Below are 16747 nucleotides of genomic sequence, written 5' to 3'. Positions count from 1 at the left end.
CCGAAAATGCCCCTTGAAAGTCTAGAACACGAAGACGTGAAGGAAAACAATGCGCCGCTGGGAGTTGGAAATACTCTAAACGTTACAGTGTAGAGTTGCGTATTTTGTCCCATCGAGGAACAAAAGAAAAATACAAAATGATCTTGTTTTTTTTCCTTTATAAATAACTCAATCACCAAGTTGATTAATTATATTGTTTTAAAAGTAAATTGCAGTAAAACAATATTGTTGCCAGAAAAACTGTCAAGAAATACCAATAAATTACAGAAATCTAGATTAACATTGACGTTTACATGATTCGTTTCAATGGATACACTGCCATCTAGTGTAAAAGTTTGGTAGTACGCGTACAAAAAAAATCACTGTATGCCTGCCTACCACTCGTAATACGTGTACATTTACTTTGCCTATGCTAATTACAGTTGTGTTCAAAATTATTCAAGCCCACTGCAGTTAGGTGTTTTAGAAACTTGGACATTTATTTATTCTTCTATGTATGTATGTATGTATGTATGTATGTATGTATGTATGTATGTATTTATGTATGTATTTATTTATTTCAATTTAATTGATTATTTCTAATCAGATTAAATGAGGACCTGTAAAACGAACAAATGCAACTACATTACAGCAATGTTTTTTTTTTCAATAAACCAATAAATGTTGTTTTTGTGATTTCTTCATTGACAAAATTATTCTACCTCTTCTACCACACATCCGTACTTAGTATAGTACAACACACTTTGGGAATAATAACGTGTTTTAGATGTGAAATCTAGCTTGACACAAGGTTCTTGCAGCCATCTACATGTATCTTTGTCCATTCCTCATGGAAAAAGGCCTCCAGTTATTTAACATTTTTAGGCTAATGTTTGGCAACTGTCTTCTTCATGTCCCATCAGAGATTCTCTATTCTATTTAAATTGGATGACGGCAGTGGCCCCTTCAGAATCTTCCAGCACTTTTTTCTGCAACCAAGCTACGGTAGATTTGAAGGTATGCTTAGAATTTTCATCCTATTGGAAGGTCCAACGTCTCCCAAGCTACAGCTTTATCAGCAACTTCACACTTACACCCAAGATCTCCTGATAGATAATTAAATTCATGGTACCTTGCATACGCTGGAGATTCCTTCTATTTGAGAAAGTAAAACATTTTGTCTGGTTGTCCCAGAGAACAGTTATCCACAATATTTGGGGTTTGTCCACATGTTTTTTGGCCTAATGGAATCGACTCCTCTTGTATTTTAAAGTCAGTAGGGGGAGCACCTGCGAGTTGTAGCATGGAAACCTTGAGCTCACACTGTGCACCTTACTTTCTGGGCCGAAAGCTGAGTACGCCCCTCTGACAAGTCTTATTACAGTTCCTTAGCTGGCATCCGGGAATTTTTTCCAACCTTTTGCTAAACAGCAGTTACCGACAGCATCCTCTTTCTGGCGTGCCCAGGTAATGGTGGCTTTTAGCTTTAAACTTCCCAATTATGTTTCAGTTGTCTCTCTTGAAACGTTTAATGTCTTTGCTATCTTTTTCTATTCACATCCTTGCTTATGATGGGAAATGACCTCTTTCCTTGACTTCTTTGATCATTTCTTGGACCTCCCCATTTTGCAAAGACACCATTAACTGTCTGGAAGGAGGAAGAGTATCACAGTTATTTAAAAAATTGCTTTGACTATGGTTCTGTTGACACCTAAAGGTGTTCTCAATACCTGAAAAAACAATTGACTGAAAACTCTGTTGTAAAGAGTGGTAATTTTTAACCACTAATTTTGTCAGTGAGGAAATCACAAAAAGCTGGTATATTAATAGTGTAGTGATTTAAGTTGTGTTTGTGTATTTTCCAAGTTCTCATTTGATCTGATTATAAACAAGATTAAAAAACAAAAAGTCTGATTTATTATAGATAGATAGATAGATAGATAGATAGATAGATAGATAGATAGATAGATAGATAGATAGATAGATAGATAGATAGATAGAGAGAGAGAGAGAGAGACATACAGACAGACAGGCAGGCAGACAAAGACTTCAACAAAAAGTTGTAACATAAGATGCATGGGGTAAGGTGGATGCAAATTTGAATTTTTAACAGAATTAAAGTTTAGTCCTTTGCAAATACAGCTTTAAGATTGATTAAATACAATTAATAGTGAGTATAGTGAATGTTTTTCTATTTTGATATTTATTACATTATGAATGTTTTGTATTTTCAAGGGAACAATTCATACTTGTATGAAGATCATACCATTGAATTAGTTGTTTACTAATACATCATTTCAGTTTTACATTTTTGACGTTCATAGAAAATTATGTTACTCACATTTAGCACAAAGAGTTCATTCATGTCCGACTCCTGTCACACAGGATTCTAATAGAGAATGTCAAGTCCACAGTATAAGACAACAGTGTGATACAAGCAACCACCGTCTCCATTATAGCCAACTCTAAACTTCTGTTGGCACTGTTTTTTAGCTGTTGTATTTTGTTAAAACAAATCACTGTAGCTACCATGTATAGCAGCATTCCAGTAACAGTGAAGCCAACCATGAATCTGTCAAAAGGGAGACAACAGTTCCCTGTAAATTCACCCAATATTACTACCAGAGTGACAAGAGACATGAGGATACAGACACCATATGAGCTTCCAGACACCCACGGCTGCCAACGATGGAATCCATGATCTGCTTCCACAAATAGAGGAATCATCTGAAAACCACCCACAAATAGAGGAATCATCTGAAAACCACCCCACAGTTGCACAATCTTGAATAGACCAGGTGGACTGCCCATGAAACCTCTTTGCTCCTGGACTTGGGAGCACAGGATGTAGGATTCCGAGATATAGCCGAGGAAAGTCAGGCCTGATGTCATGGCAGCTGCCACGGGACGTGGCCAAGCCTTTTGGTGTTCCATGATGAGCCATGGAAAAATGATGGTGGCACTGAGACACATCAGTGAGCCCAAAACTGCCACGGTCGCAGTCAGGTTTTTCCATGACACTGGAAGGAGACTGTGAAACTGGATGGTGCTCACAATGTGGATCAGTAGAGTAAGAGTGAAGAAGAAGCACCAGGTAAATATGCAGAAGATCCTGATGGTCGGAAGGTGTTGAAGATTCTTGGTTAGTTCTGAGGAATCTAGTGCAATCACCAGACTGAATGTAGTACAACTGGATAACACCTCCAATGACCTCACCCAAAAAAGAGGACTTGCAAAGTCTCTGGCCTCGAGTACAATCGCAGGCATTGCAACAAGGTTAAAGATAGAATCACAATTTCCTTAGTAGCGTAAAATATTCCTCTTTCTCAGTTCTTCTAGAAAATGTGGTTGTTAACCAAGCAATATTGATTCCAAAATTGTTAATCCAATTGAGTTCCTGAAAAAAATAAGTAAAGTCCATAACAAATTCAAAATTACAAAATCTCATTAACAATATTCTATTGTTCTTTACACCACTGTCCTTTGACCAACAATTTACATCATGGAATGCATATTGTGCATCACACTCTGTCAAAATAAGCCACGCCTACTTCCTTTTTGAGGTTTTAGCAGTGACACTAACGCTCATGGAAGGAAGGTGCAGATGGCCACAATAAAAGGTAATGCAAACACTATGGCTACACCTTTGGCTCTTGCTTCTCACGCAATGCTGCTGCTTTTTATTAAGATTTTTTTATGAGACACTATTCATAAAGAATTATGACCATAGCTTCTTTATTAACGCAATAAACGGCACTTTGTCACCACTAGTACAACAACTAAGCAACCATACAGTGTATATATACTTTTGTTTGTTTATGCAAGGTAGCCTACTGGAAACTACACACTTACTGCACAGTGTGTGCTTAAACCTCAAGGAATAGGAGCCTGTTCTGTAGTACTTTTATTTTCTGTGTGTGTGTGTGTGTGTGTGTGTGTGTGTGTGTGTGTGCGTGCGTGTGTGCGTGTGTGTGTGTGTGTGTGTGTGTGTGTATGTATGGTTCTTTTCACACTCTGTCACTGTGCTTGTGTAGATGCACAAGGAATCATCTGAAAATCCCAGCTAATCACTGATATGTGCATGAATGCCACTACCAGCTCTTAGTGTTGTATGAAATTACAGTTGTGGATGGTGTATTTTCAATTCCCTCGTGTCATTAATAAAAAAAAAGAAAAAGTTTTACACCAAATGAGGCAAACAAACAATTATAACTTTCCCGTTTTTAAGGTATTCATAGGCTCTGAGATTATATTGGATAGAATACAAAGCAATCTTATGAAACATCTACAGCCTGCAATTTCTTCTTCTTTAAACAACAAACAAACAAACAAATCATGTCAGACGTTTTAAGAAATTTACAGTATTAAAACAAACGAAGGGGGCAGAATAGCGCCCCGCTGTGGTTATTTTATATAGCACAGGTTTTATTGCAAAAACTGGTGGTGCTTTGCTTATTTATTTAAGGTACGCGGGTAGTTCCAATAATAACACAAATTCAATGAAACATTATAAAATTATTTGCAATCAAGTTGAGCCTCACCCACAACTTTCTATACTTAGACAGTCGTTAAGTCAAGGAAAGGAGGAGACCATCTAAAGAGGAGACCATCTAATGGAGGAGACCATCTAAAGGGTTAGGAATCTCTTCATTGTAGTTTTGGTAACTTGGGGGGAACTAGGCTTTGGAGGAGGAGACGCATGCGCGAGATGCTGTGATTATCGCGAGACCTACAGCGAGACCAGGACACCCCAACATGGCAGCGCCCTGCTGCTAAGATAGAACTAGCTCTATTATGCTAAACTAATTCGAGTTTAACCATCATATATCTTGGCTTTTCTCTTTTCTCTTTCATCCGACAGATTTGGAATACCATCCAACGTGGAGGACCTCGAACGCTTCATTGACGGTTATTTTTACAACTGCGCGATGGAGGACTCTTCCGTCGAGAAACCGTCTAAGAAACCCTCTAAAAAGAGAAAGAATGACTCAGCGACGGACACGGACGACCTAACTACTACGGAGGTCTCGGTCAGTATGCTGGAGTCCATAAATAAAAAGTTAGAGGTCCTCTCCCTAATCTGCGAGGAGGTGAAGGGATTTAAGGTAAGTATGGAATTCCTCAGCCAACAAATAAATGATCTCCAACGCAACAATGCCGAGATACACGCTACACTCGTGACTGTTTCAGCCGAGTTAGAAACCATTAAAAAGGAAAATAAAATGCTAAAAGAAACTATTCTGGATGTTCAATCCCGCAGCATGCAGGATAATTTAATATTCTTAGGTATATCCGAGAACACCTCTGACAATCCAGAGGTTGAGATAAAAAAAATTATGACGACATCGTTAAAAATTCCTCAGGAGACGGTAAATAACATCTCCTTTCACCGGGTACATCGGCTTGGAGCTCGTAGGGGCAACAGACCCCGTCCTATTATCGCCAAATTTGAGCATTTTAAACAAAAAGTATTTGTTAAAAGTAAAGGACGGGAGCTTAAAGGGACCTCATTTGGAATGAATGACCAATTCCCTAGAGAGATTAATGAGCGGCGAAAGGTACTGTTTCCTATAATGAAACAAAATAGGCAGGAGGGTAAACGGACTATGATGGTCGTTGATAAACTATACATCGATGGCCAACTATTCCGGAACCCCAACTCCACTCCCTGGCTGTTCTAATTAGCATCGATGGAACTAAACTTTGTTTGATTATTAGATGTATACATATACATATACATATACATATAATGTATATGTGGTTATAAAACCTAAAATATGAATACTCATTATGTTTACGCTATATTATAAATATAATAATAATACATAACTATATCTAAAAGTAGATTTAAACAAAAAAAAAAATCTCGCTTGGGTTACCAGTTACTGGTGTATTATAATGTTGTTTAACTCCCCACTAACGTCCTTCACTTTCACATCCCTACCCGTTTTTTCACTGTTATATTTACTTACACATTTCCTTATATTTTACACAAATTATATAAATCACCTAACTACTTTGATTCTATCCTATAACATGCCAGTATTGACAAATGGCCTATGCAGATATTTACACAGGACTGAGCCTATATTGTTTGTATGCATAAATTAGTTCTGGTTTCCTGGAATGTTTGTGGCGCTCGCTCACAGGCAAAAAGAATAAAAACTTTAGACCATCTCTTAAAATTAAAAGCAGATATTTGCCTCCTGCAAGAAACCCACCTACAAAAATCTGAAGAAAAATTACTTATTGATAAGAATTTTAGCCAAGCATACTCTGCCCCTTATAACAGCAGACAAAGAGGAGTCTGTATACTCATACATAAGAATTTACTCTTTACTCTAAATAATACAATAACAGACCCAGAGGGCCGATACATTATTATTCAGGTAACTATATTTAATAAGATATATACACTTGGCAATTTATATGCCCCTAATAATGATGATCCGGCCTTTTTCCATGAATTTTTCTCTCAGTTGTTTGATTTAGCAGCGAACTCTACTATTATTATTGGAGGAGACTTTAACACAGTCTTAAATCCATTAATAGACCGTTCTATTAACACAACATGTATAAGGCGATTACAATCTACTAAAGTAATAGGGGAATATATGGATGATTTTGGCCTCGTCGACAGCTGGAGACTTAAAACCCCAAATAAGAAGGAATTTACCTTCTTTTCCGCTGTACACCGGTCTTTTTCAAGAATTGATTATTTTCTTACAAATAACTCTATTGCTGATAAAACTGTTACAAAAATACATCCTATTATTATTAGCGACCACGCACCAGTCTCACTTTCCCTACAAGTTGATTATACCTTTAAACCACCACCAACATGGCGTTTTAACATCTCTCTGCTAAACGATGCAGAGTTTGATAAAATTATAAGGAAAGAATTGGCAGACTTTTTGGAAATAAATGACTCTCCAGGCCTATCGCCATCTCTTCTCTGGGAAGCTGGGAAAGCAGTAATTAGAGGTAAAATTATATCATATTCATCTTATAAAAAGAAACAGGATCAAAAATTTGAAAATGACTTGGAAGATAAAATTAAACAACTGACGGATGAGTACGCAATAAACCCAAATGACCAAATATGGACTGACTTACAAAATACAAAAATACAGTTAGACGATATGCTAACTAAAAAGACAGAGTTTATAATACAACAATTGAGATACAACAACTTTGAATATAATAACAAATCAGGTAAATTTCTTGCAAACCAACTTCAACGCAATCGGGAAAAATCTCTTATAACGGCTATTAAAGGGACAACTGGTGAATGTACACAATCACCAGAAGAAATTAATCAAATTTTTTATAACTATTATCGCAACCTATACTCAGAAACTAACAAACCTAACCCTGAGCATATTGAGGCATTCCTCAGTAGCTTAAATATGCCTCAGTTAACTACTGAATATAAAGATATGTTAGAAGCGCCACTTACTATAAACGAGTTGTACAGTGCTCTAGATAGTATGCCTAATGGCAAGGCACCTGGCCCAGATGGTTATCCGGCTATATTTTTTAAGCACTACTGGTTAATGCTTGCTCCGCTATTCTTAAGAGTAGTAACAGAAATTAAAACTAATGGTTACATACGTCCACACATGAATACAGCAGCAATTAAACTTTTATTAAAGACAGAAAAAGACCCCAGCCTTCCATCAAGTTACCGTCCGATTTCACTAATTAACACTGATATCAAAATTATTACTAAGGCTTTCACATCTAGATTAGAAACAGTAATCTCGACAATTATTCATAGCGACCAAACAGGCTTTATTAAAGATCGTCACTCTACTAATAATATTAGGAGGCTCTTTAACCTTATCAGCATGTCACAGCGGCATGATAAGAAGGCAGTTATTATATCGTTGGATGCAGAAAAAGCTTTTGACAAAGTTAACTGGTCCTTCCTCTTTGCTGTTTTAAATAAATTTGGCTTTGGGAAATCATTTATCCACTGGGTGTCAGTATTATATGATTCTCCCAAAGCTACAGTTACTACTAACGGGATTATATCTAAGAGCTTTATTTTACAGAGAGGCACAAGACAGGGATGCCCACTATCCCCTTTATTATTTGCAATATTTATCGAGCCACTTGCAATAGCCATACGCCAGGAAAGAAGGATTCAAGGAATTCACTCTGGGGTAACAGAACATAAAATTAATCTATATGCCGATGATATTTTACTTTATCTAGAAAACCCGGCGATTTCGTTAGGGGAAGTATTTAACTTAATAACTAAATTCTCACAGTTGTCAGATTATTCTATTAACTGGACAAAATCAACACTTCTACCTATTACAGAAAATTCTTGGAACCCTGCAAGCCAGGACCCACATTACTCATTTCCTATAGGTAATTTAAAATACTTAGGCATAAAAATCTCACCTAAATTAACTGATTTAATTCATTTAAATTTTTCTCCACTTCTGGATAACATTCATAGTGACTTGGAACGCTGGAATAATCTTCCTATTTCTTTAATAGGACGAATAGCCACCGTTAAAATGAAAGTTTTACCTAAAATAAACTATTTTTTCTCAATGATTCCATTTAAACCTACGGCTAAATGGTTCCAGTTGTTGGACTCAGCCGTTACAAAATTTTACTGGAAAAAAAAAAAAAGCAAAGATTAGTCTATCTACTCTTCAGAAAAGTAAATCCAAAGGTGGTCTAGAGGCACCAAATTTTATGTACTACTATATAGCTAACCAGCTACAATATATCGTTCTATGGGCACAACCCAACAGAGATACTAACTGTTGGCTGGAACTAGAACAGAAGGATTGTAATAACCTCAGACTTCTAGATTTACTCTTTATTACAACATCGATTAAGCTACATAATTGTTTTAAAAACCCAATGATCTCCGCCACCCTGACTGCTTGGTGGAAGGCATTAGAAATTACAAAAGCCCAAGTGGAGCCCTGTGGGCTTTCTCCCCTATGGCATAACCCTGACTTTCGAATTAACAACCAAACGTTTTATTTAGGTGTGTGGGAGCAGAAAGGAATCACACATCTTCACCATCTCTTCTCAGATAATATGTTTATATCATATACATCTTTGCTCAAAAAATACAAAATAACAAACGGAAATTTTTTACATTATCTGCAAGTTAAAAATATGATAAAGAAACAAATTCCAACACTTCAGGGTACGCTCCAACCGCCTGGCTTAGCTAAAGATATTACCAAGCTTTCTCCGACAACAACAAAAAAACTTTCAAAAATATATAAGTTACTTTCATATACGGATAAAATGTCTTTACCCATCTTAAAATGGGAGACAGACTTGTCTATAGCTCCGGAATCTGACTTTTGGATTCAAGTTTGTGAAAATGCATTAAAAATGACAAAACACACAAATTTACAACTTATCCAATACAAAATAATCCATAGAACATACATTACTCAATATATGATGAAGAAAATGGGCCTCTCCGACTCCGACATTTGTCTCCAGTGTTTACAAAACACTACAGACACTTATGTTCATGCTTTATGGTTATGCACCCCGGTTATGTATTTCTGGACTAAAGTCTTAGAAAAACTTTCCGCTATCTTGGACTATAGGATACCTTTATCTCCAAACTTGTGTTTGCTAGGTGACCTAACAACAACTGACCTACCACATAAACAATTTCAATCTACACTTGTAGCCCTTACTATCGCTAAAAAAACAATTCCTGTTAACTGGAAAAATAAACAAACTCTGAATATCGACCAATGGTCTAACCTCCTCATAAATCACATTTTAATGGAAAAAATATCGGCCTCAAATAAAAAACAAATATCAAAATTCATAGAAATATGGTCTACGTATATAGAATATTTTAACCTAATTCTGGTTATTTAATTCTGCCTGTTAGCGAGAGCCACCACATCGTGATAACTTACATTGATGTCTCTGCATTTGGCAGTTTGTTACTAATGGTTGTGTTTTTATAGTCAGGAACCCAGTTGCTGTCAACAGGATCGAGCAGATTCACCTCCAATGGGCACTAAAGGCTTATATTCGGATTCACTGCATGCCAGGGGACTAACTCTACAGGTGCTGTCCCCCCTGGCTGGGCGTGGGCGGGTCTGCCCCTCTGTTGGCTGCTGGGTGGCGGCTGCGTCTTGGTCGTTCCCTGGGTCTTGTGGTGGGTGCTGTGTTGCGGGGCTCTCCTTGGTGTCCGGGGCGGCGCCGCCCCGACGCGGTCCGTCGCTCGGGGTCCGGCGACGCGGGTCGGGGCCTGTGGGCCGCCGGGGTGCCCCGTGGTTCCCTCTCCCCTCCCCCTTCCTCCCCCTTGCTTCCTCTCCCTCTTCACCTCTCCCCGCCCGTCCTCCGCCTCCCTGTCCCTTCTCCCTCGTCGCCCTTCCTCCTCCTCTCCCCCTCTCTCTGCGGCCCTGCCGCTGCCTCCTGCCCTTCCTGTCGTCTCCTTCCCCCGTCCCCTCCCCCTCCCCTGTCCGCCCTCCTCCCCCTCCCCTAGGCCGGGGGTTCCATCCGTGGCCCGGGTCTCGGCGCTCCGGGGGCCGGGGGAGTGGGCGGGATTGGTGTTGTGCCCGCCCCGCTCCGGTGGGCCTCCGGGCACTTCGGGCGGGCCCCGGTATCCGGGGGGCGAGCCCCGCCGGGGTCCCGGTGGGGTGGGTGGGGGTTTTGGTGGGCGGGTGAGCCTCCCCAAGGTTGGGGGGGGCCCAGCTGGTCGCTCCTCTTAACTCACTGCACTAGTTTTGCACAATACATTTTAGGGCACATAACACACTTTGGGGGGGAGTGGGGTGGGGTGGAGACACCGTCTCCGCCCTGCAGCTCCCCTCCAAATTTTAATGCGCCACACAACTGGGGGGGGGGGGGGGCATCGGTTGGGGCGGCCGCGGTATGGAGCAGTGCTGCGGTCGCCTGTCTGGGGTCGGGGGCTGGGGGGCTGTCGGTTGGTGGGGGTGGGGGCGGGGGCGGCTTGGTTGGTGGGGGGTGGTGGTGGGGGTGCCGGGGTGGGGGGGCGCCTGGGGATTTGGGGACCTGGGGGCGGTTGGGGCTGGGTTGGGGTGGGTGGCGGGGGTGGGGGGTCGCGGGGGGAGCGGGGGTTGTGGGCCGGTGGGGTGCCTGGTGGGCCTGCAGTGCCCCGTCCTGCTGCGTTGGGTTGGGGGCGCGGGCCGCGTTAGGGTGGGGGGCGCTCCTGCTCCGGGGTTTGCTCTCCGGCCGGTGGCCCCTGCGGGGCCCGGGGGTCGTCCTTTGGCGCGGCCGCGGCCTGGGGGGCCCTGAGGTGTTGCGCTTGCTCTGTCCTGGCGGGGGTCGACGGCTCCCCTCTTTGGTGGAGATTTTCATGCATGCTAGATCCACCACACCAGCATCTATCGAGACTCAGACACAATTTGTTTCTCCCTCAGGTCATTGATTCGGTGGAGGCTGGTGTCTGTGGATCTCACTCTGCTTCGTCTGTCCTTTCTACCTTTCCTCAGTTTCTCCTTTGGGCCCTTGAGGTTTCCCTGATTTGTTGGAGTTTGGATGTCTCTGGGGTTGGTGAAGGTTAGTGGCCCGGTGGGTGGTGTCTGGTCGGTGCTGGGCTTCGCTTTTCTTTCTTTTCTTTGGTCCCCCTTCGGGTCTCCTGGCGGCCCCACGACTCTGGCTGGATTTTGAAGTGTTCGGTTTAGGTGAACGGTATGGGAATTCTTATTTATTTATTTTATTTTTTTCTCACGCACGCACGCACGCACGCACACACACGCACGCACACACACACAAACACACATACAAAAAAAAAAAAAAAAAAAAAGGGAGAACAATGATGATGACATTTCAAATGATCAATACTGAGATCTCCCAGGAAAAAAAAAAAAAGTCAAGGAAACTTAAAAAAAAAAAATGAAACAAATAGAATAAAAATGACTTCAACTACACTGTATCTTGGTCTTTTCTTCAAGGTCTTTATTGCGATTGATTGGCGACCAGTTCAGGATCAGGTGCACCCCAACTCTTGCCATACTGTACTGTCACATTCACAAGAGTTCTTGAATTATTATTATTATTTTTTTTTTCAAGCAAATTAAGTCATCTTTATTTATATAGCGCTTTCAAACAGCATTAGCTGTCACAAAGTGCTTTACAAAAAAGGGGAGAACATCATGTAAACATCACCCAAGAAGAGTGAAAGATGGGATTCAACTCCAGAACCTTTTAATTGTGAGGCAGATTTTTGAAATATTACTGTGTTGCCTTCTTCCATAAAAATTAAGAACATTATTGAAAAGCTCTGAAGATTTTTCACAAGGTAGGCAATGGCCCCCTCTAGTGGAGCTTTGCCCACCCAACAACGGCACTCTTCAGATCGCCAAGACCAGTGTTTCCCAACCCTGATTCTTGGGGAACACTATCCAGTATCCAGCCTGTTTTCCGTGTCTCCCTTCTCCAATACAGGTGAGGATTCTACTCTGTGAGCGGCATCTCTTTTGATTCTTGAACATTACAAATTAAAATGTTCCCTCTACCACACCAGTCCTCAGATGCAAAAACATCACTCATCACAAGACACATGCACACTGAGGTGCTTTGTGTATGAACTGCCTTGCCTAGGCAGCAGATATTGTTTAATAGCATTCTCATCACTACATCTTCAGTCGAGAAGATAAAAATCAGCAAAAAGAGAACTCTGATATGTTGTGCTACTGGTGAAATGGCAAATGGAACTAGTTGGTGTTTTTTCCCTGTATTGCACACAAATCACGTTACGGTTTCACTTTCCAAGTCTTTTGCTGCCCCTGTTCCAGCTTTTTTGGTACATGGTGTACAAGCATTACATTCAAATTGAGTTTTTGCAAGTAACATTCATCAGTGTGAATATTAAATATTTTGTCTTTGTAGTGTATTCAATTAATATAGGTCGAAATTAGGGATGCACGATAATATCGGTGGCCAATAATTATCGGCAATTTGACGTCAAACAGATAAACCAGATAATAAAGAAAACCGGCGATAATAATAGACATGCACCTTTGGTCTATTTGTTGTGGTTGTGGCTCAAGTTGTGCCCAACTCCTCAATCCCTCCCCTCTCCTATGGTAGTATCGCATATTTGTGACATCATAATGCACTCGACCTTGTGTTCACAACAGATGCATCATGGCGCCAGTGTGGGCTTTCTTTATTGTGTTTCCCCAAAATGTTACCCTTGCAGTTTTTTGGTGCATTTTTAAAACATGACTGTTTTGTTATGGCAAACTCAAAATGAGTTACTGGTTGTCTTTGAAGCAGAGATATAAAAAAATAATTCAGCTTCATGGTGCTTTACACAATGTTTCAATATATTTGTACATGGTACACTTATGGTATGATTCGAAAGTATATTTGTATTAGTTTGTAGTTAATTTTGCAAACAATTATCAGCTTACTTATCGACATCGGCACTTTCTAAATTATTGGCTTATCTGTATCGGTTGAAAATAGCATTATTGTGCATCCTTAGTCAAAATCATCATTGTATTTTACGTTTTACACAATGTCACAACTTCATTAGTATAGTGTATAGTTAGAATGAGGAACTGAATGACAAGAAACACTGCAGGTAGAGTTGGAGGCTAGTGGTGAGAAGGACACCGAGAAGTGCAAGAGGCCTTACTGGTTGAGGGATATATTGGTCTACAATTAATTATATATTTTCAATGTATACAGTATATTACTGTGTGTACACAGTGAAGCTATAAAATGGAAGTACAGACGCTCCCCTACTTACGAACATTCGAGTTACGAACAACGGTACATACGAACATGTCTGCGCGCATGCGCGCATGTCAAAAAATGTTCGGAAAGAGATGCTGTAAGTTAGATTTTGTATTGCGCACCTTTTTCCGAGTACTGTAGTGCTTCTTTCCGCCGCTAATACCGACGCTTGGCGCTGTGAGAGCTCACCCAGCATTGGAGGCTCAGCAACGTGTCGAGGAGGAGGAAGAAGAAGAAACGCCTGTCGCTCATAGATAAAGCCATCGCACTCTTCGAGCAGCAAGACCCAAATATTGAACGTTGCACAAAGGTTGCAAATCAATTGAATGATGCCATACAGTGCATCATTTATGATGAAAAAAGAAGAAAACTGTGCAATCGTCATTAGATCGCTTCTTTCGGCCAGTTTCTAGTAAATCCTCCAAGGAAGATACTCATCAACCCTCATCTTCTTCTCCTCGACCCTCAACTTCTTCCTACATTGAAGTTACGGAGGAGGAAGTAACTTTTGAAGCCCATTCCAGCGACGACGAAGAACCTCTCATGATATAAAATCCTCCTCTTCCTCCATCAAATCCTTAAGCATCGAGTACATCTTCCAAAAGTAAGTTAAACTTCATTTTATTTATATTATTACGTACATGTACATACTGTGTGTGTCTCTCGCTCTCTCTCTCTAACATACCTAGTACAGTACTGTACGTATTCTCTTTAAACATAAATTATAATACAAAATATAGCACACTACGAACAAATTCACCTTACGAACGATCGCTCGGAACGTAACTCGTTCGTAAGTTGGGGAGCGTCTGTACTGAAAGGTGCAGCCTCTCTTATCCTTACTTTCTTCTTTGCTTGCAATCAAACAATGACGTCTTTAACAGCATTATTCAGACTTGCCCAATTCTCCAAAATAGGTCATCTCAGTTCATCAACTTGACAATCACATGCTGGTGTGTCTCATCCACACCCCATTCTTTTCTCCTTCCCTGGTCCATAGAAGAAAAGAGACAGAAACGAGGGGGATTTGCCTCACACCAGATAGCTGTTTTATGTGGAGCATATGAGAAAAACAAGAAGAAAGGACTGAGGTTTTATTTTCCAATTTGGCAAAGAGAGCCAGAAGCCCACTTGAGGAGCAACGGGTCTTAGAGCTGGATGATTTGTTTGGAGAAGCTCTCTCCAGCCAAAAAGGAGGATTAGCTGTTTGCAGATTCTCATGGAACCAAGGAAAGGTGGAGAGGGCTTATGAGGTTTGCCCCCCCCCCCCCCCCCCCCGCACCATAAAAAGACTACACATGCATATATATATATATATATATATGTATACAGTATATATATATACATATCCGACAATGTTAAGTTTGACGAAGTTGTTGTCGGCGCTGCCATCTGCTGGCTTAAAGTTTGAACTGTATTTCTAGACCTCAATCATCATCTGCGGTATACAGAAAACGGGGGCGGTTCTCATTCTCTTGACTCGGACCAGTTTCCCAGTGACTGTTGTTGAAACATATCCTCACTGAATGATACTTCCACCACCAATTTTCACTAGGGGATGGTGTTCTTGAGGTAATGAGATGTGCTGGGTGTGCACCAGACATAGTTTTCCTTGATGTCCGAAAAGATCTATTTTCATCTCATCTGACCAGAGCACCCTCATCCATGCAGTTTCTTATTTTTAGTAACAGCTTTCTTTTGGCCACAAACCATCTCTGTAGAGTGCATGGCTTATTTGGGGTCCTCTGGACATCTATTCTGGGATACCTCTCTGACTATTGCCCTCCTTGACTGGTCCGTGAGTTTTGGTGGTCGGCCCTTTCTAGGCAGATTGTTGTGGTCCGTCCATGTTGTTTCCATTTTTGATGGAGATGATGGTGCTCTCAAAGGCATAATCAATTATTTGGATTTTTTGTTAAACCAACACTGACTTGTACTTCTCAACAATTTTGTCCCTGACTTGTTTGGAGAGTTCCTTGGCCTTCCTGGCTGCGTTTCTTTGGGGTGTCTCTTGCTTTAGTGTTGCAGCCTCTGGGGCCTGTCAAGAAAGCTGTGTCTGGAGGTTGAAAGATACACATTTTTGTTGTAGATCCAGCAAATAAAATAAAAAAAAGTTTTGATATAAAAACAAAAAACAGGGGTAATGCACTGTGATTCATTGAAAAAATAAACAAAACAAAAAACCCCACAGGTGTAATATAAACTTTATAGTAATAGATATGATGACAAAACTGGGAGACCTTTAATGCCTTTCTTTTCCAGCTATTAATTTCTCAATGGCTCAATAGGCAGCAATGTTTTGAAATCTTGCTGTTTGTGCCATAGAAACGTCATCTTAGCATTGTGGTAAACGTAGTGCAGATTAGCATACCAGGAGCACACTTCCCAAACATTGTTGACAGATTTACTGTATACTAGGTCAAGGTCATACATGGGAACCAGCTGTCAAATTCCAAGTGGACCCTCCCACCATTTAAAGAAGTGCTCTTCAGTTATGTTTGCTCCAAATGTGCTGGCATGATTGAGAAACTTATCAGCCTATAAAACCTGTTGGTACTCCTCTGATAATGAAAGAAAAATAATAATAATAAAAGAAGGAAAAATTACAGTTTATAAGAAATTAAATTTTAATGAAATCAAGTTCAATGAAAATTAGACAATGTTTTACTTTGAGTTTCAACAAAATTATTTTAAAATACAAAGTTATGAAACAGGCCTGAACAAAAACAATGCTACCTTTATCTTAATATTTTGTCGCACAACCTATTGAAGCTATTGCTGCAATCAAACTACTGTACTGTATATGTGCTTTGGGGGTATATACAGTATCACAGCACTCATGCCAAAGTCAGCTGGGAAAGCTGCTAATGGCCACTACAAAGTATTGAAAATGAATTAATCAATGATTGAACTGGTTAGATAATAATAATAATAATAATAATAATAATAATAATAATAATAATAATAATAATAATAATAATAATAATAATAATAATAATAATAATAATAATCATCATCATCATCATAATCATAATAATAATAATGC

General features: G+C 40.2%; 1 protein-coding gene across 1 annotated transcript; it reads right to left on the bottom strand.

The window, feature by feature from the left end:
- Positions 1 to 2206: 2206 nt before the first annotated feature.
- Positions 2207 to 3455, bottom strand: LOC144055508 (myeloid-associated differentiation marker homolog). The gene has a single exon (XM_077571520.1). The coding sequence runs from the start codon at positions 3244 to 3246 to the stop codon at positions 2341 to 2343; it is 906 nt and encodes a 301-aa protein (XP_077427646.1). The 5' UTR covers positions 3247 to 3455; the 3' UTR covers positions 2207 to 2340.
- Between the last annotated feature and the right edge of the window lie 13292 nt (positions 3456 to 16747).

Source organism: Vanacampus margaritifer, chromosome 7, assembly GCF_051991255.1.
Source record: "Vanacampus margaritifer isolate UIUO_Vmar chromosome 7, RoL_Vmar_1.0, whole genome shotgun sequence".
NCBI classification, from domain to species: domain Eukaryota; kingdom Metazoa; phylum Chordata; class Actinopteri; order Syngnathiformes; family Syngnathidae; genus Vanacampus; species Vanacampus margaritifer.
This window is presented reverse-complemented; position numbering and strand designations above follow the sequence as displayed.